Source organism: Mirounga angustirostris, unplaced genomic scaffold (assembly GCF_029215605.1).
Source record: "Mirounga angustirostris isolate CCGP_5_RB_7025 unplaced genomic scaffold, mMirAng1.0.hap1 SCAF_17, whole genome shotgun sequence".
Taxonomy (NCBI): domain Eukaryota; kingdom Metazoa; phylum Chordata; class Mammalia; order Carnivora; family Phocidae; genus Mirounga; species Mirounga angustirostris.
This window is the reverse complement of record NW_026991725.1, coordinates 26,624,745-26,647,102: the sequence shown is the minus strand read 5'-3', so window position 1 is coordinate 26,647,102 and position 22,358 is coordinate 26,624,745. Positions and strand designations below refer to the sequence as shown.

Below are 22,358 nucleotides of genomic sequence, written 5' to 3'. Positions count from 1 at the left end.
GTTGACCCCAGTTCCCAATAATTACTAGTACAATGAAGCTGTGGAAAATGTGTCCAAATGCAGTCCCGGTCTCTGGAAGGAACAGGGGCACTCTTCATGGGCTAGATTCGTGGGTCATTTGTTCCTTCAATCACCAAAAGCTTCCTAAGGACCTTTTCTGCCAGGCTTTGCTCACAACCCTAGGGATAGAGATGCCCCACATTCTTGTCTTCCGGGTGTGAAACAGACAAGAAAGTAATGGTAGCAGGAGAGTGCGCATGTGCTTAGGAGTCTCAGTGGGTTCAGCAAGCCCATGGAGGGAGTGGATGACATTTGAGTCGCCTTTCAAATAAGGAAGTGTTCAATGGAAATCATGGAATGTACCTGGGACTTCCTGGCAGTGGGAGCAGCAAAGATGTGAGGATGGGAAAATGAGCACAGAGTTAGGAGAAATGACACCCCGTCTGGGAGCAAGGAGGGCTTCTCAGAGGAGGAGGCCAGCCTCAGCAGGAGAGTCAGGAGCAGGAGTGAGCCAGCAGGCTCGCCTGCTGACCCCCACCATCACCCCAGGTACTTTGCCTCTGCCTTCTCTCCTTCCCCTCTCCTGACCAGCAGGGGGCCTAGAAAACCAGAAGACACCAGGCTGAGGGGCTCAGGCCCCCAGCATCCCCCACTTCCTCAGCCCAGGCCCTGGAGAGGTTCAGAGTGTTCAGTGCCCAAGAGTCTGACCAGGGCCTGGGAAGAAGGAATAAAGGAAAGGGGGCCTTACGTTGTGGAGGGGCCTGGGCACTGGTGGGGAGAGGGATGAGGGGTCCCAGGAGTCCCACAGGAGGGGAGCAGGAGTGGGGGTGGTGAGGCGGTTCCCCTGGCCCATGTCCAAGGCACTCCCTTCTGCCCTGTTCCCAGTCTGATGCAGAAAGTGGTCCTGGTGTCTGACCCCACCCGGATCCTTGGCACTGACCCTCAGTGGCTCTTGCCATGGGGTAGCCTGTCCTAGGTTCATTTTCCAGGATCAGGCCAGGCAAGGAGGCCTGAGCCGGGGGCGCACTGAGGCTGGGTTTGGAGTGACTATGCTTGGCCCCAAGTTCATGGCTGTGGTGGGTCGCAAGCCCCTTCCTGTCTTCTCTAGTTCAGCAGGGTGCATACTGGGAGGGAAGGAGGAGGTCTACGGTTTCTGTTCTGCCAACCTCTCTGGTTAGAGCAGCAGAACTGGGCTGAAGGACTCCACTGGAGAGGGGCCCACGGGGTCTCTTGGGCTGTCATGGGCTTATCAGCCAGGCCAAAATGCTTACTTGTGGAGTGACCAGGGGTCTGAGCTTTGGCTTCTCCAACCGTCCAATGAAGTTGCCATCCTTACTCTGCCTCTTCTGTGGGGTCACTGATCCCATGGGTGAGGGCTGGCTGGGTGAGGGTAGGGGGTATGCGGGCTGGCACCGCCCTCTGGTGGCTATAGCTAGAGTTGCCTTGCAAGGTGTGGGGGGAGGGGGTAGAGGGTGTAGTCTACTGGGAGCCTGAGGGTCCCCTTCAGCTCTGTCTTCTCCACTCCACTTTCTTCTTCTTCACCGCAAACTTCCCAGGGTCCTCAGGGCTGCTTTCTCATGGAATAATTCAATTCAGCAAACATCCATTCAGCAGGAATAGAATGGGCCCCTATTGTATGTCCTGTTCTGTGCACGCCCTGTATCTCAAACAAATAAATAAATCTTAAAAAAAAATAAAGGTACACAGGGGAAAAAAGACAAATTACATTCAGGGAAATAAAGAGAAGAATGAGTTGAAATGTGCTTTAAGAATAAAATGCCCAGGGTGCCTGGGTGGCTCAGTCAGTTAAGCATCTGCCTTCTCTCGCTCTCAAATAAATAAATAAATAAAATCTTTTTTTTTTTTAAGATTTTATTTATTTATTTGAGAAAGAGTGCGTGAAAGAGCACCAGCAGGGGGAGCAGCAGAGGGAGAGGGGGAGAGAGAGGGAGAGAGAGAGAGAGAGAGAGAGAAGCAGGCTCCCTGCTGAGCAGGGAGCCCAGACCCTGGGATAATGACTTGAGCCGAAGGCAGATGCTTAACCATCTGAGCCACCCAGGCACCCAATAAATAAAATCTTAAAAAAATAAAATGCACAGTCAGCTTAGTATAAAGAATGTAAAAATATAATCTCATTAATAATTTTTTATGTTGATTACATGTTGAAGTGATAATATTTTGGAGATACTGGATTAAATAAAATATATTATTAAAACTAATTTTAGAGCACCTCACTGGCTCAGTCTTGATCTCGGGGTCATGAGTTTGAGCCCCAGGATGGGCGTGGAGTTTACTTAGAATTAAAAAGAAAAAAGTTTCAAAAATGAAATAAAATAGGGGGCACCTGGGTGGCTCCGTTGGTTGAGCATCTGCCTTTGGCTCAGGTCATGATCCCAGGGTCCTGGGATAGAGTCCTGCATAGGGCTTCCTGCTCAGCGGGGAGCCTGCTTCTCCCTCTCCTCCCCCTGTTTGTGCGTGCTCTCTCTGTGTGTTAAATAATCTTTTTTTAAAGGATTTTATTTATTTATTTATTTTATATTTGTATATCGTAGGGACTCAGTAAATATTTGTCAAATGAATGAATGGACCCAGATGGAAGGAAACATTCTTACCACAATGCTTCTCCATGGGAAAGCTGGTGGACAGGGCAGTCTGATCCTCGTTCCTGGGTTTTGTCTCTTGTTCCATGCTGTATCCCGGACACCTGGCCCGCAAGGCACGTTGTCAGCACTAGAAACCTCTGTCCCAGGTGTAGCCCTTGGGCAGTAGCCCCTGTCCTGGGCTCAGGCTTAGCGTGATGGCTGTGGGGAAGAGGCTCCTGGAATTCCTTAGAAATGGATTCATGTGGAGGGGGCAGGGAGGTTATCACAAAAATCTAGAAGAGAGGATGAGGCCTCAACAGCAGAGAGACTGACGAGGAGACTGGTCATTTGAGAAATATTTAGGAGGTAAATCAAGCAGGACAGGTGATTGATGGGTTATTGAAGGGAAGAAAATTTGCGCACTAAGAATGATTCTAAGGCTTTAAAAGAATTAGTGCCACAACCATCTCTTTCTGGCTGGCAGGTTCTTCCAGTTTAAAGGGACAGAAATGGCCACCGACCGACTCCTCTGCCGCCCCATCCAACTCATTGTAGGTACCGCCTCCCATTGCGCACTCTGAGGGACACGCTCAGGGGCCATGCGGGACGAGGTCCGAGGGGTCTTCACCCGGGAGACCTCTAAGCGCAGTCTCCAGGAAGAACAGGTGTCTGCCAGGGTGGGAGGAGGTGGGCAAAGCCAATGAGGGCTGGAGGTAAAGCACAAGCAAAGGTAATAAGACGAAGTAAGAAATAAGGAAGACGGCTGTCGAGCGGCTGGAGCACAAGGGTGTGAGCGCAGGGACCAGTGTGACGCGCCAGACTTGTCAGCGCGTTGAGACCATACTGGAGTTTGGATTCATGTCCCAGCTACCGGAGAAAGCACAAAACTGCCCTAACTCCCAGGTCATACCCAGGGTGGGCAGCAGCCGGCAACCCTGGCCGGAGCGGACGGAGGGGGTGTCCCCAGCTAGGGACCTCGAAGTCTCTGTACTCGAATTCCAGGGAAGCGGCGACTTGGGGCAGAACCATTCTCGGGAGGTGGAGAGGGGAGGAGAAGCCCTGCACTCGGAACCCGAGCCCACGGAACCGGCTGGAACCGCCATTCGACTCTGCCCCTTATTCTGATTTCTGCGCTCAGCTTCGCCACCAAGAGCTCCCCTCGCGCGCGACCCCCAGTCCGGGGCCTCACTGGTTGCTCCCGGCCGCCCACTCCCGCGCGTGGTATGGCCCGGCGGGCGCCCACTCGGGGCGCTGGTTATAAAGGCCCGGCTGCGGCAGCCGACTGCGGACTCAAGATGCGTCCTAAAGAGTCGGGGTCCGGCTACGCGAGGCACCGGTTCAGACCCCGGGATCCGGCGGGAATCACCCTCGCACCCCCACTCGCAGCCAATCCCGCTCCAGAGCCCTCTGCGCAGTTTGCAGCCGCCCCTGCGCGGGCACCCGCGGCCGGACAGGGAGCAGGATCCAGATCCCCTTCCGTCTCGGGACGCCCAGCCGGAGCTCGCCCGACCTCCGAGGCTGGATCGGCGGCAGGAGCCCCACGCGCGTCCGCATTCTCAGCCGCCCAGCGGCATGCCCAGTCCGTGCCCGGCACCTCGGACGCCCCATGGACCCGCTTCATATTCCAGGAGCCCTTTGGTCCCCCGGCCACTGGCCTGGGGACTGGAAAGGCGGCGGGCATCTGGAAGACGCCGGCCGCCTACATCGGCCGTCGGCCTGGGGTGTCGGGCCCCGAGCGTGCCGCCTTTATTCGGGAGCTGGAGGAAGGTAACCCGGGTCCCCGGAACCCCAGAGCCGGTGGGACGTAGGCACTTCCGTGGAGAAGGGGGCCCCGTCGGCTCGGAGCGCCCCGCCCCCTCTGGCATTCAGTCTTATCGCTCTATCGACTTGGCGATGTCACTGTCTGCGGTCCCTGTCGGGTCGCCTCTTGCCCATCTCCTCCTCCCTTCTGTGGTCTCCTGATCGTTGTCGGGGGCAGGTCCGGGGGCTGTGCGCGCCCGTTGCTCCGCAGCTCTGCGCGCTCTCAGGGCACCCCTCCCCAGGCTACCGCAGTGCCAGGAGAGGGGCGGGGGGCTGCGGGAGGGCGCTGCCCCGTGCGCTCTGAGCCTGCGCTGGCCCGCCGCGCGGCGCTGGGGAGGTGGATGGGCGGAGGGGAGGTTTTGTCAACCGTTTGGCTGCGGGGGGTCAAAGCCCTGTTTTCCCCAGCCTAGAGATGGGCGGGGGGCTCCGGTTTCGTCCCCTCGTAGCTTCTCCTGGGTGGCAGGAGATCTCTGGATTTGGGTTTAGAGGCTCACGGCCCCCCTCCTGCAGTGCTGGAAAAGTCTCTTCCTGCTCTCCACACGCAACAGGTGCAGGGTGGGTGACTGTGTCTGTTTTATGACCCACGAGGCTCCAATGAGGCGGCCAAGGCTGCCCTCTGGGTAAGGGGTGATGAGCCAGTCTGTGGCTGCTTCCACTAGCCGCCTGCATTCTCCTAGGTGCCAGGGACCCAGGCGGCGGAGAACTCAGTTCCACCTGAGCTTGGAGGACTGGGATCCTTTGCCTCGCCCAGGCCCCTCCAGAACAAAAGAGTCCAGTTGGTCCTGGGAGCAGGGAAGGGAATGCTGGGACCAGGGGGTGTGTGTGGAGAGGATATTGGGGGCAGGGATGGAGCTCAGTCTTCTCCTGCCTTGTCCCTGACTCCTGTTCCTGGAGGATAACTGGGGATAGGGCAGGAAACAGTGGGATGTGGGGTAGGATATGCCCCCCTTTTCCTGACCCAGGTGCATCACTTGTTTTTGCAGCGCTGTGTCCTGACCGAACCCCACCAGTCAAGATCACCCAAGAAGATGTCAGACTGATGTTAAATCTGCTAGAGGAGGTGTGTACTGCCTTCCCTAGGGCCATCCTGAGCCTTAGCCAGGCCTCCGTTTTAATTCTGCCTGGGAGGGGTAGAAGTCCTGTCTGTTCCCTGCTTGACTATTTTTCTGGGAGCCAAGCTGGGGGTCCCTCTTATGATGTCTAGGCTGGAATTGCTGTTAGAGCCATCTGGTCTGACCTGCTCTTTTCTATAAGGGGAAACTGAGGCCCCCACAGTGGGTTGATGGCAGACTCTTTTCCAGTACCCTGGAACACTAGGGTGTGGAAGGGTTTCCCTTAGTGGCCTTGCTTCCCTTTGACCCCTGTGTACTCCCTAGCTTCTCCCAGCTGTCTGGGAGGTCCCAGAAAACAGGAAAGTATTCCCCATGGATGGGGATCCCCTCTGCAGAGAGAGCGGGACCTAAATACGGTGGCTCGCATTGGCCAGTCCCTGGCGAAACGGAACAGTGTTCTGATGGAGGAGAACAGCAAGCTGGAAGCCATGCTGGGCTCAGCCAGGGAGGAGGTAACTGGGCAAGGAGGAGGGGTAGGGCGTGCGCCATCTCAGACCTTCCTACATCCCCTTCGTGCCAGGACCTGTGCCTGCCCCCATCCCCCCCGCCCGCCTTCCAACAGGGATCCTCTCCCCCACTGGCAGATTTTACACCTCAGACACCAGGTGAGCTTGCGAGATGATCTCCTCCAGCTCTACTCAGACTCTGAGGAGGAGGAAGAGGAGGAGGAGGATGAAGAAGAGGAAGAGGGAGAGGAAGGAGAGGAAGAGCAGCAGCATGATCATCCCTATGGAGCCTCTGAGCCGTGAGTGTCCTGCCTTTTCACCGGGGCAGCTCCTTCTCTGTGCCTCAGTTTCCCCATTTGCAAACAGGGACACACACGGTGTACCTGCCAGCAGGGTTGCTGGGGCTACATGAGACCACCACAGTGAGCCCGGGTGGGCTAACCCTGGGTGGGCTGGGACCTGGGTTCCCCCCCTCCCGCCCCCGTGCTGGGCCCTGACCGCCATCGCTCCCACCGCTAGGACTTCCGTGCAGGAGTCCGAGTCGCCGCACTACTGCCCGAAGCTGGAAACCCTGCAGGAGCAGCTGAGGCGGCTGGAGGAGGAGAACGAGCAGCTGCGAGAGGAGGTGAGGCTGCGGCAGGAGGGCGCAGCTGCAGGCAGGGGCTGTTGACACTCCTGCTCCTTCTTCTCTCCCTCCCTCCCTCCAGGCCTCTCATCTCGATGCCCTTGAGGAGGAGGAGCAGATGCTCATCCTGGATTGTGTGGAGCAGTTTTGTACGTGCAGCTGTAACTTGGGGGTAGAGGGCTGTCCCAAGGAGCCGAGGGAAGAACTCAGAACTCACAGTCTTGGGACCTGAGTTCGAGGCCCACCCTGGCACTTCCCAGCTGTGGGAACTTGGACAAGTTCCTTGAGGTCTCTGAAACTTCATCTTTAGAATGGGGAGGAATAATGTCAGCCCTGCAGACCTCTCCAGAGGCACAGCTGAGAACGTGCTTTGCACACACTGGAGAGAGCTGTGCAGAAGCTGTGGGGCCCCTCTCAGCCTGTTTCATTTTGTAATTTGGGGCTTGGGAAGGAGGGGCCTGGAAGCAAGGAAGAGAAGGAGCCGTGAGCGGCCAGACACCAGGCGAGGCACTGGGTCTGGGGCAGTGGCGGGTACCGTGTGTTGATGAAGATGAGGGAGGCCCAGGGTTTGTCCCTGAGAAGCTCAAGTCTAGCTTTGAGATGCAGGTGCAAGATGGGAGCGGCTGAACTCATGCTGCTTGCCTCCCTGCAGGCCTGACCTTCCTTCCCTCTGGGTTCCCCAACTCCCCGAATGGCCAGGCCCCTGGCATAGGAGCTGGGCCCCAAGTTCGGTTGCTTCCACCTCCTAAGGAAGGCTAAGTCTCTTTTCTCCTCCTCACCCCCCTGACTCTAGCCCAGGCCGGGTCTTAACTGGTCTCCCCTCCTGTACTGCTGTCTTTCCAGGTCCTTCTGCACACAGCCCAAAATCAGTTTTCTAAAACCAGATCTGACCCATGTCATCCTCTGCCTAAAACCCCAAGCTTCCCACTGGCCAAAGGGTAACCTCAGCCCTCTCCCCCAGCCCCTGTGATCTGGGCCCTGCCCAGATCCTGAGCCCTCCCTCCCAGGGTCTTGTGATTGGCCCCTCCACACCCTGTCTGGGAGGCTTGTTTACCCTTCTTGGCCTGGCTGGGTCCCACTTACCCTGCAGAGGCCTTAGCTTCGCAGACCGCAGACCGTGTAAGGCAGGACCGGGTGCCACTGTGACCCCCGGTGCACCCTTTACATGTGTTCCATCCTAGCCCAGAGTAGGCCCTGGTGGGATTTCCTTGCCCATCAGTGTCCCCACTAGACTTGAGCTCTGTGTGCGCTGGGACCAGGTCTCGACGGCCGCTCACCCAGGGCCGTGCTCCGTGTCAGTCAACAGACATTTATTGGGATGAAGAGCCAGTGAGGAATATGAAGTCCTGCAAACCCAGAGTCCCCCGCCCCAGCTGAAGGGTGGGGTGGACAGAGGCCTCGGGAGGGCCAGACCGGTCCCCAGAGGCCGGGCGAGCCAGCGCTGACCTTCTGTCCCCGCGTCCCCCCAGCTGAGGCCAGCCAGCAGATGGCCGAGCTGTCGGACGTGCTGGCGCTCAGGATGGAGACCCACAGCCAGCAGCGGAGGGAGGTGGCCCAGCTGCGGACCCAGGTCCTGATGCTGCGGCAGTGCTGTCAGACGGTGCGTCGGGCTGTGTGCAGGGCTCCCCGCTCCTGCCAAGGCCCCCGGGGCCCCCACGCCCCCTCCTCCCTGCCCTTGCCTCTCGGAGCCCTCGGCTCAGCCAGGCCCCAGGCCCCGCTGTGCGGCAGTCAGAGTCGGAGGAGATGTCGGAGAGCATCTCGTTCTGCCCCCTCGTTGTCCCAGGGAGGGGGCGCAGGCCCAGAGAGGGTCACGGGGTGTCCTAGGATGCATGACTCTCCCACCTGATGGGGCCTCATTCCATGTGACTTCTTTTTTTTTTTTTTAAAGATTTTATTTATTTATTTGAGAGAGAGAATGAGAGAGAGCACATGAGAGGGGGGAGGGTCAGAGGGAGAAGCAGGCTCCCTGCCGAGCAGGGAGCCCGATGAGGGACTCGATCCAGGGACTCCAGGATCATGACCTGAGCCGAAGGCAGTCGCTTAACCAACTGAGCCACCCAGGCGCCCTAGCATGTCTCTTCTAACACTAAGAACATTTTCCTAAAGAATCACAATACCTTAATCACCCAAAAAACTTCTTATTGATTTTTTTTTTTTAAGATTTTATTTATTTGAGAGAGAGAGCACATGAGAGGGGAGGGTCAGAGGGAGAAGCAGGCTCCCTGCCGAGCAGGGAGCCCGATGCAGGACTCGATCCTGGGACTCCAGGATCATGACCTGAGCCGAAGGCTGTCGCTTAACCAACTGAGCCACCCAGGCGCCCTCCATGTGACTTCTTGCTTCAGGGGTTGCCAAAGGCTCAGCTATGTGCCTGGGAAGATTTGCTGGAGGTGGTAGGGAGGCCTCGGGTGAGGCTGACTGGTCTCGGGTCTGGCTGACCAGTCTCGGTCCTTCCAGTATGGAGCCCAGACGGAGAAGTTGCAACGGCAGCTGGCTTCGGAGAAGGAAATCCAGATGCAGCTCCAGGATGAGGTGAAGCTCCCCCTGGCCCAGAGCTGGGAACTCAAGGCCCTTGGTCAGCTGGCTGACTCTCCTGGGAGGACGAGCTCCTTGAGCAGGCTCTGGGTCTGTCCCTTTGCACACCCTGGGTGTTTGGCGAGGGGCCTGGCAGGTTCAGTTGGGGTCTGAGTGGAGTAGAGTCCAGGGACCTGCCGGGGGCACCCTGCATGTCATTATGTGGGTCTAGAGACTGGGCCGCTTGCCTCTTAGCCCAGGCTTCCTGGCACGCTGGGGAGAGGGTGGGCAGGGTGTGCTGGGCGGGTGCGCCTGGGTCCCAACAGAACCTGCAGGTGGCTTCCCAGCTGCAGGACCTGTGGAAGAGGTACACGGAGTGTGGGGGCATGCTGACTGAGGCCCAGGAGGAGGCGAAGACCCTCCGCCAGCCAGCCCCGGTGTCCACTGGCCCTGTCACCCACTACACATACATTGTACCCGTGGTGAGGACCCCCAGCCGCCCGCCTCCTGCCCTCTGTGTGCTCATGCCTCAGCCCTGCTGGCTGATTTCCATCCCCCGTCCCTTTCTGTCCCTGGAAGTAGAGGGGTTGGAGTTCTAGGGCATGCCCTGGAAGTAGGGGTTGGAGTTCCAGGGCATGCCCTGTGGGCATGCCCTGCTAATATCCACCTCTCCACCACAGGAGGCCCTTCCTGGTTTCCAGGAGACCCTGGCCGAGGAGCTCAGAATGTCTATAAGGAGGATTATCTCAGACCCTGTGTTTTTTATCGAAAGGTGTGGTGCTGGGGCCCCCAGGCCCTCGCCTGACGCACACTCACCTGCCCGGAGCGTGGAGGGGGTTTGCTTCTGACTTCTTCCTTCACTTGTGACGCCCCCTTGTTAGCTGCCCCGTCCCCTCCCCCCACACCCTTTTTTCTGTCCACATGTGTGGGCCCCTCATTTTTCCCTGGGATTTTTTCCATGCTGGGGCCCCAGGGACTTTGCAGTTTCAGCTAATGTTGCCTTGGGAAGGTGATGGCCCTTTTCTCTGTTGAAGGAATCACGGAACTGCTGCAGAGGAGATGTCACACCTGGGGTAAGCTGGCCAGGGGCTCCCCCATCACCGCCCTCACTTTCAGCAGCCAGACAACCGTCTATGACCCTGCCACCCTGGAGAACGCCCCACTCTCTGGGCTGGCTGGGCTGAGGTGTTCTGGGAAGGGGCGGCCCCCTTTTCCTTCTGATCTTGCCCCATAGTTGGCCATCTGACTTAGGCTGTTCCCAGTGGGGACTGAAGCCTTCCCTTCACCTCACCAGAGACTGAGAGGAGAATGAGCACTGGCCCAGGAGCTGGGAATGTCTGGGACTTGAGTCCCCACTTGATCCCTTTAATTGGCTGTGTGTCCTTGGGCAAACTGCTTGACCAGTCTGAGCCTTACTAAAATGGATTTGTTCCTATGGGGCAACTAGCTGTGGGCTGGGCTGTGAAGGTTAGATCACGGAGAAGAATATTATCCTTGCGGCTCTGGGTTGTGCACGGGGCGGGGGGGTGGGGGGGGTGGTGGCGGGGAGGTGTACCAGGGGAAGGCAGGGCTTGTGCAGTGTGGGTGACCATTCTCCCTCCTTCTTACCTGGGAGAAGGTAAGCCTGGGCTGGGTGTCTGAAGCCTGGAGGCTGGTACCCAGCTCCCCTTTCCCCTGGCTGGGACAGAAGTGGGGAGTAGCCGTCGGGTCTTATGGGTAGACTGGGGCAGAGAGCAGGGGAGCTCCTCAGCCCTGGTGGCTGGAGGTGTCCCCGGGGAGCGGAAGAATGGGGCCGGGGGCCCTGGCTGCGCTTGGCTTTCAGGGGCACAGAAGGACGTTCCTGTCTCCCTGGCCAGGTACAAGCTGTGCTGCGGTGAGGCACGAGAGCAGGAACGGGGGTTCGAGGCTGAGAAGGGGTTAATGACAGCAGAGGACTTTGTGCCTTCGGAGGAGGAGGAGCGGGGGGCCACAGAAGAGGGGGTGTCAGCTGAGGAGGGGTTGACAGAAGAGGCGGAGCTGGTGTCGGAGGAGGCTGAGGCCTGGGAGGAGGTAGAGCCGGAGCTGGATGAGGCAACGCAGACGAACGCAGTGACCTCAACCCGGGCAGCCAGCGGCTTGGGCCCCTCTCACCTCAGCATGAGGCGTGTCCTCCGGCAGCTGGCTAACTGGCAGGACTCGGGGTACAGGTGGCAGCTGAGGCAGAAGATGCTCCAGGAAGGTGAGTGCTCCCGCAGGGGCCTCCCTCTGGCCAGCCGGACAAGCTGCAGATCATCAAGCCGATGAAAGGGGAGGGTAGGTGAGCCCCCCAGGTGCTCACTTACCCCGGCCAGGCCCCACCCAGCGTGCTGATTTGCATGGACTTTGCATATCATTTCCATAGGCAGCGGGGATCTGTGGCCCCCCGGGCTCATTTATGTGGAATTGGCATAAGATTCCAGAGCTCTACCCCCTTTTCTCCTGGGAGGCTGGGCTGGGGGTCAAGACCGGGACTGCTGCCCTCCGTTCCACCTGAGCTTCCTGTCTCTGCCGCCCCCAGCCCCAAGGCTCCCCAACCCTGCACCAGTGGCAGCAACAGGCCAAGACAATGTGGGGGGTGGGGCGGCAGAGCAGCAGCCTGGGGTGCTGACCCAGGACTTCCAGAGACTGGAGGAGGACAGGGCCAACCACTCTCCCAGGGCCTGGGAGGAAGACGGGGGTGTTCTGGGGCCACCCAGGCCATTGGGACAAAGGCCTCTGCCAGCAAGGGTGGTCGGACCAGTCCCCTGGGTGAGTCTGAAGATGGGCTAGGGTCTCCTCCAGGGTGGTGGGGGGTGGGTCAGGGTCTCCTTTCCCCAGCTAGAAACCCCAAGGTTTGGGGAGCCACACCTACTGAATGCAGGCTGCCTTCAGGGAGCTCACAGAGACGCATTTTTTCCTTTAGTTGTCACACCCTGTAGGTAGGAGTTCTTGTCCCCCTTTGTTAGGTGAGAACAGAGCTAAAGTAACTCGCTGGAGGTCGCACAGCTGGAGTGGATCTGAGCCTGTTCTGTTCACTGCTATGCCATAATGACTTTCCTGGCCTATCCCTCCCCTCCGACCCTGTCCTGGTGCCTGCCTAGCCCGCTCAGTCAGCTGTGAAATTTAGAGCCTGTTGCTAGCCTCACCATCGTAGGTGGCCTGCCCCCACTCTGAGGGCGCTTTGGTCACTGCTGGGCAGCCTCATCAGGGTCACCATGGAAGGTTGTGCAGTTTGTATACTGAACAGTGACCTCTATGGCGGGCCGGTGGGCAGCCTGCACAACGATCAGTCGTGGCTGTCTTTCTCATATAGCTGACAAGGCCTCAGCCCCTGCCCACTCTCCAGGCCCCCAGTTCACCTCCACTCCCCTTCTCTTCCAGGCTTTGCTGTGTCCCAGCAGCCTGCAGAGGCCCCACAGACAGCCTGAGGCCCCTCCTTCAGCCACCTGGCCAAGTCCCACCTGCCCCAGAAACCTCCTTCCTGTCCTCCCAAACGGGACCCTCCTGTCTGTCACCAGTGCACCTTCCGTCCTGATGAACCTGGGCTGGGGCTTGAGGACTTTTCTGAGCTAGGGGACCCCGGCCCTTGCTCTGCAGCGGGTGCAAAATCTGTGGCGGCTGGGGCTGGAGTCACATGCTAGCCCAGGGGCTGGTGGAAGCCCCAGGGGGAGGCCTGTCAGCTGCCTGACCAGGCTCTGAGCTGGGCTGGGGGTGGGGCTCGGGCCCTGGTGCAGGAAGGTGTTCTGATGACCCTCCTGACAACATGCCCTTGACCCCCAAGTTAAAGGTGGCCCCTGAGTCCTTGCTGACTTTCAGGGACCTGGCCCTCTTCCTCCATTCTTGGCCCTTCCTTCTTAGTCCCTCACTATTGTTGGTAACCAAGAGTGTCTCTACGTGTGGGTGAGGGGTCCCTCTGTCCCCTGGGGGCCTCCTCCCCACCTCCCTGCCTGTGGCCCTTGAGTGTCCAGGCTCCCCGCCCAAGTCACTCCCTCCCTGCTGTCCTCCCCTCAGTGCTCCGCGTTTCTTCATTCCAGATGTCCTGCCCTTTCCCACTCTTTACTCGTAAACAGCTGGAGTCTGGGGCTTAGGACCCCCGTTGGTCTGGCCCTGCCCCCTGTTGTGCTACTCGCTCTTCTGTTCTTCTGTTGCTTGTCGGCCGTACACCTGCCAGTGCAGGAAATAAAGGACCTGTGCACTACCTGGCCCGCGCTCCGGTGTCCTTCTCTGGGAGTATGCGTGCGTGACTGCAGCTCTGCTGGGGCAAAGCTGTGGAGAGACGATGGGCTCCAATACGATGGGCATCATGTGCCACGGGCTTTTGTTAAATACATGACCTGGTCACATCAACAACCCCTGTGGAGTGGTGGGTGATCTGATAAACAGTTGTCGGAGGAGAAAACAAGCCCAGGCAGGTTAAGTGACCCTCCCAAGGGTCTGAGAGCGAGCTGCGGAACTGGGATGTGAACCCAAGCTCTCAGACCTCCTGAGTCTGTGCTCAGAGAGACTCCCTTCCCTATTTTTCTGCTCCAGGGATTCTGGCCCAGTGCCCTGGCTGTGAGGGGTAAGGCATGGGCGAGAGTCCCCCACTGTCTTAGGTAGAGGGCCCTCAGACCTGCAACAGCATTTGAAAACAAGTGGTTTGTTTGGGAGCTCATCCAGAAAGCATTCCTGGGGGGAGTGTGGGTGAGGGGTCCCTCTGTCCCCTGGGGGCCTCCTCCCCGCCTCCCTGCCTGTGGAGGAATTGAGAAGGAAAAGGGTGTGCTAGTCACTGGGGCTTAATCCTACTGGGGAACTCTGGGAAGAAGTATAGCCCTTTGGTACACGGGTGTGGTCTGGGTGGACCAGCGTCATCGGCATCTCCTGGGAGTTTGTCAGAAATGCAGATTCTCAGGTCCCACCCCAGACTTAACAGAGTCAGAATCTGTATGGTCACAAGGACCCCAGGGAGTGCACGTGCATGGTAAAGTTTGGGACCCACTGAGATGGAGCCGTCTCAGTTATCCCACTCAAGGGGTGAGGAAGCTGGGCATGCACCGCCCAGCTGACATTTGTCACTGAAAGCCTTGGGCATTAACATCACACTCTGTGCCCCATGTGTGGGTAAGGAAAAGCCCCCTGGCAGAGAATTTTTTAAAAATATTTAATCATTTATTTTAGAGAGAGAGAGTGTGAGCAGGGAGAGGGGCAGAGGGAGAGAGAGAGAGAGAGAAGCAGACTCCCTGCTGAACGCAGAACCCGATGACTGCTGAATCAGTCAGATGCTTAACCGACTGAGCCACCAGGGGCCCCAAGACTATTGATGCTTCTAGTGGACCATGGACAGCACATGTGGGAATGGATATTTTTAAATGGTTACACTTTATGTATGTATGCATGTAGTCTCCATGCCCAGCATGGAGCCCAATGTGGGGCTTGAACTCACGACCCTGAGATCAAGAGTCCCATGCTGTACTGACTGAGCCAGCCAGGCGAGGCGCCAAAATGCACTCTCTCTTGAATGTGGGTGGAGGCGTGATGGCATTTGGGGTTCTCTGGTGTGGCAGCTCAGGCCCCGTACACAACGGCTTTTTTTTTTTTTTTAATTTATTTGACAGAGAGAGACAGTGAGAGAGGCAACATAAGCAGGGGGAGTGGAAGAGGGAGAAGCAGGCTTCTCGCTGAGCGGGGAGCCCGATGTGGGGCTCGATCCCAGGACCCTGGGACCATGACCCGAGCTGAAGGCAGACACTTAGGATTGAGCCACCCAGGTGCCCCTACACGACGGCTTTTGAAATATCTGGGTGTGCCTCCTTCCCCAGTGTACAATTACACTGATAAATGGCAACTTCTGAGAATTGATACAGATTTGTAAACCAGGCAATGGATCATGATTTTCCATTTTGGCAGCTGACATCAGCCTTGGGCTCATTTGCTCTTGATCCATTCTCCTTGTATAAGGCAAACAGTGCCCTTCTTGGCCACCCGTAGATCACAAGGTTTTTTTATTTTTTATTTTTTAAAGATTTTATTTATTTATTTTGACAGAGAGACAGCGAGAGAGGGAACACAAGCAGGGGGAGCGGGAGAGGGAGAAGCAGGCTTCCTGCTGAGCCGGGAGCCCGATGTGGGGCTCGAACCCAGGACCCTGGGATCATGACCTAAGCCGACGGCAGACGCTTAACGACTGAGCCACCCAGGTGCCCCAGATCTCAAGTTTAGGGGCACCATGGTCTGAGCCACCGCTGCAAACCCTGTGGGTTAAGGCCCCCTGGTAATTATGTCCACCTTGCCTCCGAGGGTTAAGTGCTGCCGCCGGGTCCCCTCTGTCCTGCAATCCTCTCATCCCCACTGACACTTAAGTAGCCTGCGGCCACACGAGTGTCTCCTACATCAACCCCGGCCCACAGAGGACAACCTCTGCTGAGCTCAACAATGCTTACTTGTCCTCACTAACAGGTTCCTTATGTCCTCCGGGAAAGGGCTGTTCTCTGGACCCTTGCAGGGACTGTAATCATGTGGTGGATGCTCTTGTCTGACTCGACAACTCATTCTAACATGCCTACCCGTCTTTTGACTCCTTCCCCGGTCCTCTGCTGGGGAAGTTCGGGCACTTCACTTGCTACAGACTTTCAGGGAGTCGCTCCCCGCAAGGCATTAGGACTGGCTGTGTGTGTCCTTGCCAGGAGCTGAAAGCCTGAGTAATGGGAGACTGTCTCCCTCTCCCATATCAACAAACTCTCCCTATCCAGTCTCCAGCCCGCCTCCTTGGTCTGCCAGCCTTGAAAATCCCCTCCTGTGTGCTCTCCCGGTTCCTGCTGCGACATGTTATCCGGCTTATTCAGGTCCTGCAGTATTTCGGTTGAATAATCCCTTTTCCCCCATGTTTGGGACAGTGCTTCTGCACATCCTAAGACTTGACCCTAGTTTTTAGTGTGGAAACCCTGAAGGGAGGCAGGGGCAGATTTTGAGAAGCGAGAAAGGGAAGGGAGGGCAGTCAACAAAGGATGTCCTCGAGCAGGTACCTGCTGTGGGTAAGTGGGGCTCAGTCCTGCGGGGGAATTCTGGGAGACAGAGCTGAATACATGTCCGAGTCACCCCGCCCGAGGGGTGAGGGAGCTGGGGTATTGATTCTCCCGCTCTCATCTGTCACTGACTCATAGCTGCTTCTGGAGGTGCTAACTCTGCAGCATCTGAAGCCTGTCTTGCACTAGGAAGGCCCTCGGAGGAACAGTGGCATGTGCTTGTGGAAGGATGCTGCTGACAGGCAGAGAACTAGGAGGGAATATGGGTGAAGCATCAACAGTGCCCGTGCTGGCCACTCACCCGGCCATCTGACGAATATTTTATTGGATACCTCCTGTTCTTGGAACCAGGGATACAGCAGGGAAGAGGGACGTGTGGTCCCCACTCTTACAGAGTTGCCCTTCTAACCGGGGAGGCGGACAGTAAAGTAGCTAACGAGACAATGACAGGGTGTGAAATGTGCTCTAGAGAGCAACGTCAGAGACTCTGGGGCCGTTAGAGAGAACCGGGTGCTGTGTATGAAGCAGAAGGAGAAGAGCAGGTGGGTCTCTCAGGAAGAGGCATTTCAGCCAGGGCCCCAGGGAGAAAAAGGGGAGCCAGCCATGTTTGTGCCTGGGAAAAGCCTTCGGGGCACAGGGAATGGCGAGGACAAATGTTCTGAGCAGGACCAAGCGCAGGTGCATTTGTGTAAGGGAAAAGGGAGAGAGGAGGAAGGAACATGGCACCTGCCCTGAGGACAGCAGGGCTAGTTTAGGGCTTTGGCAAGGAGTTTAGGTCTTATTCTAAGTGTGACAGGAAGTATTGGAGGGTTAAAACCTGGAGTGGCACCGTTTGATTTATCTTTTAGAAAGCCGACTCTGCTTGTGACCCCACCACCATTTGCCACCTGCACTAGTAGATTCGGGGTCAGTGTTAGGCTCTGGGGACACCCAGAAGAATGAGTCATGGTCCCTGCCCCCAGGAGAGTGCTCAGTTCTCCCCACTGCCTCAGCCCTGTCCCCACTAACTCCCCTCTCCTGCCCCACACTTGACACAATGTGATCCATTGGAAGCTAATTTATTTTGAGTGGTTTTTCATGGGGCTGGGCTGGGCTGGGAGACGGCTGGGCTCTGAAGCTCCGTTCTAGGGACGCTGGTCCCCTTCCTCAGCACTGCGGCGGCCGAAGTCCATCCATCCGTAAGCTGCTTCTTCTTCCTCCACCCACGGTCCCTGCTTCTTGGACAGGTCTGAGGGTCAGAGCGGGGAGAGGACATGAGGATATGGGAAGGACATCTAGCCGCTGGAGACCAAGGCCAGGGTCAACCTTGGCTGGGCGAGACAAGCAGGGACAGCTGTCATAGCTCCTACCTGCCACCAGCTGTGGGGGACCCTGGAGCCCTAGCTGCCTTCGCTGGTGAGAGGCTGCACCCAGCCGGTCCACCCAGCGTGGCTCCAGGCCCCTATTTGCCCCTGGATCCGAGGGAGCCTCCTGCAGCTGGGAGCGGGGCCTCCAAGAAGCTTCAGAGGGGGTGGCCAGAGCCAGCGCAAAGATCAGCACGTACACACACAGTCGCTGCATCTTGTCTGCAAAGGAAAGAGGGGCAGAGCTGAAAGATGGGGCCATCCAGACACCCAAAGGCGGGGGCCTGGACCAGGTGGACTCTGGGTCCCTTGCTGTTGGCAGGTGCAACACTGTGTGGGGTTGTGGACTGTTCCTCAGCTCGCTTCTCCAATTCCTGCCAACTCCCCCGGCTCCCAGGCCTGCCCCACTTTCCTCCTCACCTACCTTAGGTACAACAGGGGCTTCTCTTGGAGGAGGAATTTACAACCGAGAGTGCTGGTTTCCAAATTTCTGCAGAATTTGAGGCTACGTGAGCTGCTCTGTAGATGTTTAATTCTTTGTAATTTAAAGTGAGCTTTTAAATAGTCATACCAAAGGGCACGTTACAGACGGCCCGGTACCTCTGTGGAGACCACCAGCGTATTCACCGTGTGGTCGGGTCCCACAGTTTCTGCACGGCCCCTGGAGGGAAGCTTCTCCCACCAGTTTTGCTTAACTGAGGAATATCCTGTGATTGTAGTTAAGCAGTTAAAAATTAAGCTGTTACCATTTGCACCTGTGTGTCAGGGTGACCTGAGTTTGGGGACGCCATAATACAGAAATGAACTGGATACTCAAATGAAACTAAAATTCAAATCTAAAATTCTATTCTCAGCACTTATGTTCTTTGAGCCTCATTATTCTGATTGGCTTTACCTTTCAGGAACACATTCATATTAATAAAATACTACCTTTTTTTTTTTAAAGATTTATTTATTTGACAGTGAGAGACACAGCGAGAGAGGAAACACAAGCAGAGGAAGTGAGAGAGGGAGAAGCAGGCTTCCCGCTGAGCAGGGAGCCCGATGTGGGGCTCGATCCCAGGACCCTGGGATCACGACCTGAGCCGAAGGCAGACGCTTAACGACTGAGCCACCCGGGCGCCCCAGTACAATACTACTTTTATCTGTTTTTCATAGTGGGGTTCTCTCTTAGATTTCCTTTGGAAGAGAAAGGGTTCTTGGTGCTAAAGAAACAAGGTTGAAAAATCAGTGATCAAGAGCTACGGTGGGGGCGCCTGAGTGGCTCAGTTGGTTAAGCACTGCCTTCGGCTCAGGTCATGATCCTGGAGTCCCGGGATCGAGTCCCGCATCGGGCTGCCTGCTTGGCAGGGAGTCTGCTTCTCCCTCTCCCACTCCCCCTGCTTGTGTTCCCTCTCTCGCTGTGTCTTTCTATGTCAAATAAATAAATAAAATCTTTAAAAAAAAAAAAGAGCTACGGTGGCCCATAGGAGCCACGCATATTGTCCACCGTGGTAGCTACGGGCCTCATGTGGCTCTTTACATTTAAATTAATTAAAATTAAAAACTCCTCCCCCAGGCTAGCCACCTTCCCAGTGCACCCGTGGCTGGTGGCTACCATATTGAACGGTGCAGATAGAGACCCCATCATCGTGGAAAGTTCTTTCAGACTGCGCTGGTCTAGGAAAAAGCTCGAGATGGGATCCAGAAGCCTTGGATTCCAGTTCCAACCCTTCCTTTGTCCTTCTCACCTCGCAGGACTGGGGTGAACATGGAGTAAGGGGGGTGAAGCAGCAAGTCAGCTCAAGGTTTGGGAATGCCAGGGTGGGTTCTAGGCCGAGACCTAGTCTGGCCCTGAGCTAAGAGAAGGGTGGCAGCCCTGGAGACACCGAGGGGTGAGCCTGGTACCTTGATGCAGGGAGTCGTCCCATCAACCCTCTTCCCCGCCTCTCCACTCCCCTCCTGGGTGCTCTCACCTGCAGAGCCGGGATGTGGGCGGTGCTGTAGCCGGCCTGGTGCCTTTCCAGTGCCTGCACTGCTTGGTGCTCCTGCCCTGCCTTATAAAGCCCTCAAGGCCCCTCCCAAACGCCCATGTGGCCAGCGAGACAAAAGGGGGTGGGCACAGGTACATCACCGGTGCCCTGCCCTGTCACTCATTCAGTCAGTCATCCACATGGGGGGGAGGGGCGTTGACCTTCATGGCAGTGAGGGGCTGGTGTGGGGTCGGGGCAGGTCTTCAGCTGGGTATGAGGGCAGGCAGGAGACAGGCTCCCCGGGATCAGAACAGTGCCCCCCACCCAGTCCTTGGGGTCAGAATCCTGGTGTGCCCTCCGACTACGTCCCGTTGGGGGGCTGGGGAAGGGGGTGCACCGAATAACCCTGGATTCAGAGGAAGCATGTTTCGTCATACATTGGTGTTTGAAGAGCAGGGAGTGTGTGGATGTGGAGAGCTGTATTGATCCCCTGTCCCCTCTGCTCGGCTCTGCAAACAGGACGTGAGGTAGTTATCGGGGGCAATGGGCCATGGGCTGATGGCCCCACTCTCTCTGCCTGGTTGCCTCTTCACCTCCCTTGCCTGGAAAACCCTGAGCGTCCCCCGCCTCCTTGTGCCCTCTGTGCTGGTTGGGTTCTGCTTGCAGCTCCCCTCCACCTCGGGTCTGCTTTTACCCCCTGCCTCTTGCAAACCCCCCACCCAGGGCTCCCTGCACTTGGAGGCTCTCTCCTTTTGTTTTCCATGGGAGAAAGGGATCCGCGTGACGCATTCACCACTTTCCAATATAAAAATACATCTTAAAATTGTAAGCAAAGAGACTAAAGGTCTTGCCCAAGATGTGCCAGAAAACCAAATAGTGCGCTTGTTGACTGATTTGATAAATTGCCATCTCGAGCTGGTTTTGATTTTTCCACGGTTGGCATTAGAGATTTTGCTCTTGTTCACACATCATCAGGCCCCCTCCTTGTCTGGGGGAGTTTTGATACCCCTTGGGTCCTGGATAAAGGGCAGTGGTACCCATGCTCACAGCCAGCCGTGCTGAGAATTAACAGGTGATGCAGCAGGCTGTGAGTGTCCATGGCAACCAGCAGCCGAATGTTCTGGTGAATAACCACTCTAATCCAGGGCAGGGCTCAGTGACACAGCAAATGGAATTAAGTGAAAACGACAAAACCAGTGCAGGCATTGGTGATAATGAATCGAATCCATAATCTTTGAGGGGGCTTGGGAGACGGTGGTGTGGGGAGCAGCTCCATTCATGTGTTAGAGGAATAGAGATGTTCGTGTTACCATGGTGATGGGAAATGATAAGCTTTCTGTGGAGCCTGAGTTGCGCCAGAACCCAAGATTTCTGCTGTGGAGGGGGTTATGAACCGCTCTCCCCTGGCCACCTTGGCTGTTCTTGGCAGGCTGGTCACACCAGGGCTGGTGATAACAGCAAACAGAAGCGGGTACCCACTCAACAGGTGATGAGGGGACCCTTGTCGGGTGGGAAAGGGAAGGGTTTCCGGGCCTTGCCCTTTTCCAGATGTTGAACTTGGAGCAGATCTCTCCTCTTCTCTGAGCTATTTTCTTCTTCAAGGAATGAGGAAAATAACTGGGACTGGGAGGGGGGGAGTCTTGTGAAGGTGATGTACATAAAGCACCACGCACTGTGCCCAGAACATCGCAAGTCCCTAATTTGTTTGCACCTTCTCCCTTATCCTCTTTGGGCCTCAGTTAGCCTCAGCTGTGAAATGGGAATCATTCATTCCTACCTCACTGGGCTGCTGTGAAGGGAAAATGTAACAAGGTCTGCGCACACACTTGGCACACATCAGAGTTTCTCCTTTCCCAAGACTTAGGAGGGTAATTCCCTAAAAAGCATCATCTGTGAATCTAAGCCTTTCCCTCCGGCTGGCCATGACTCAGAGGGACACTTGTCCTGGGTTGCCACTGAAAGAGGTGGCAGAGATGGAGCCTATGGAGGTTGGACCTCTCAGAGGCCAGCACCGACTGGTATACAGAGGATTTGGGAACTGGTGAGGCCAGGAGAGACTCCCGGCTCCAATACTTTGACTCGCTGGGTGACCAGAAATTTCAGTCTACCAAATTGAAGACCAGATCCCAGACCCTGGGGCCAGCCCCCTCCCTCCCTCTGTGGACCCTGCCCTTGTTCTCACAATAGTGACCATGCTTTGTGCCAGGCTTTTTGCATGAATAAATGTAGTTGCTCTTCACCATGGTCCTTGGACATAAGTACTAGTGTGTCCCTATTCCACAGATGAAGAACCTGAGGCTCACACAGGTGAGCAATCCCTGTCCTGAGTTTACAGGACCAAGGAGTCTTGGACCTGAAATCCTGGTTCTGGGATCTTTTTCCTCCCAGGAGAGTTGTGGTGGGCAGAATAATGGTGCCCCAAAGATGTCCATACCCCAATTCCTGGGACCTGTGAATATATGAGGTTACATGGCAAAAGGGACTTTGCAGATGTAATTATAGACTTTAAAGTAGGGAGCTTATCCTGGATTATCTGAGTGGGCCGCATTTAATCAGATGAGCCCTTAAAACATTCTTTGGCAGGACGCCTGAGTGTGAGGTCATGATCCCGGGGTCTTGGAATCGAGTCCCGAGTTGGGCTCCTTGCTCAGCAGTGAGCCTGCTTCTCCCTCTGCCTCTCCCCCTGCTGTGTGCTTTCTCTCTCTCTAACAAAGAAACAAAAAAAACCAAAAAAGTTCTTTGGCTAGAACGTCCTTTGGCTAAAGGCGGAAGTGATATGGCTGAAGGATGAATCAGAGATTTGAAGAATGAGGAGGATTCCACCTGCCGTTGCTGGTTTGAAGATGGGAGAGGGAGGGCAGCAGGCCGAATGCAGGTGGCCTTCAGGAGCTGAGAGAGGCCCCCAGCTGAGGCCCTGGACCGCAAAAAACTGAATTCAGCCAACAATCTGGATGAGCTTGGAAGCAGGTTCATCCCCAGAGCCTTT

General features: G+C 56.4%; 2 protein-coding genes across 2 annotated transcripts; one reads left to right on the top strand and one right to left on the bottom strand.

Moving 5' to 3' along the window:
- Positions 1-1,955: 1,955 nt before the first annotated feature.
- On the top strand, positions 1,956-13,959 carry HAP1 (huntingtin associated protein 1). The gene is made up of 12 exons (XM_064582933.1): positions 1,956-4,349; positions 5,366-5,442; positions 5,830-5,946; positions 6,079-6,239; positions 6,460-6,565; positions 6,648-6,714; positions 8,035-8,165; positions 9,023-9,097; positions 9,415-9,561; positions 9,760-9,851; positions 10,114-10,152; positions 10,936-13,959. Exons 1-12 carry the CDS (start codon positions 3,806-3,808, stop codon positions 11,360-11,362), a joined length of 1,983 nt encoding a protein of 660 aa, XP_064439003.1. The 5' UTR covers positions 1,956-3,805; the 3' UTR covers positions 11,363-13,959.
- A 2,091-nt stretch (positions 13,960-16,050) lies between these two features.
- GAST (gastrin) lies at positions 16,051-18,078 on the bottom strand. The gene is made up of 2 exons (XM_045888043.2): positions 17,427-18,078; positions 16,051-17,305 (listed from the first exon to the last, which is right to left on the bottom strand). Exons 1-2 carry the CDS (start codon positions 17,680-17,682, stop codon positions 17,202-17,204), a joined length of 360 nt encoding a protein of 119 aa, XP_045743999.2. The 5' UTR covers positions 17,683-18,078; the 3' UTR covers positions 16,051-17,201.
- Positions 18,079-22,358: the final 4,280 nt, after the last annotated feature.

Coding starts and splice junctions, on each gene's coding strand:
- HAP1 (XM_064582933.1), top strand. CDS start 3,806: ATGGCCCGGCGGGCGCCCACTCGGGGCGCTGGTTATAAAGGCCCGGCT. Junction 4,350..5,365: donor TATTCGGGAGCTGGAGGAAG/GTAACCCGGGTC, acceptor TTGTTTTTGCAG/CGCTGTGTCCTGACCGAACC. Junction 6,240..6,459: donor CCCTATGGAGCCTCTGAGCC/GTGAGTGTCCTG, acceptor TCCCACCGCTAG/GACTTCCGTGCAGGAGTCCG.
- GAST (XM_045888043.2), bottom strand. CDS start 17,682: ATGGCCCCATCTTTCAGCTCTGCCCCTCTTTCCTTTGCAGACAAGATG. Junction 17,306..17,426: donor TCCCCCACAGCTGGTGGCAG/GTAGGAGCTATG, acceptor TCTGACCCTCAG/ACCTGTCCAAGAAGCAGGGA.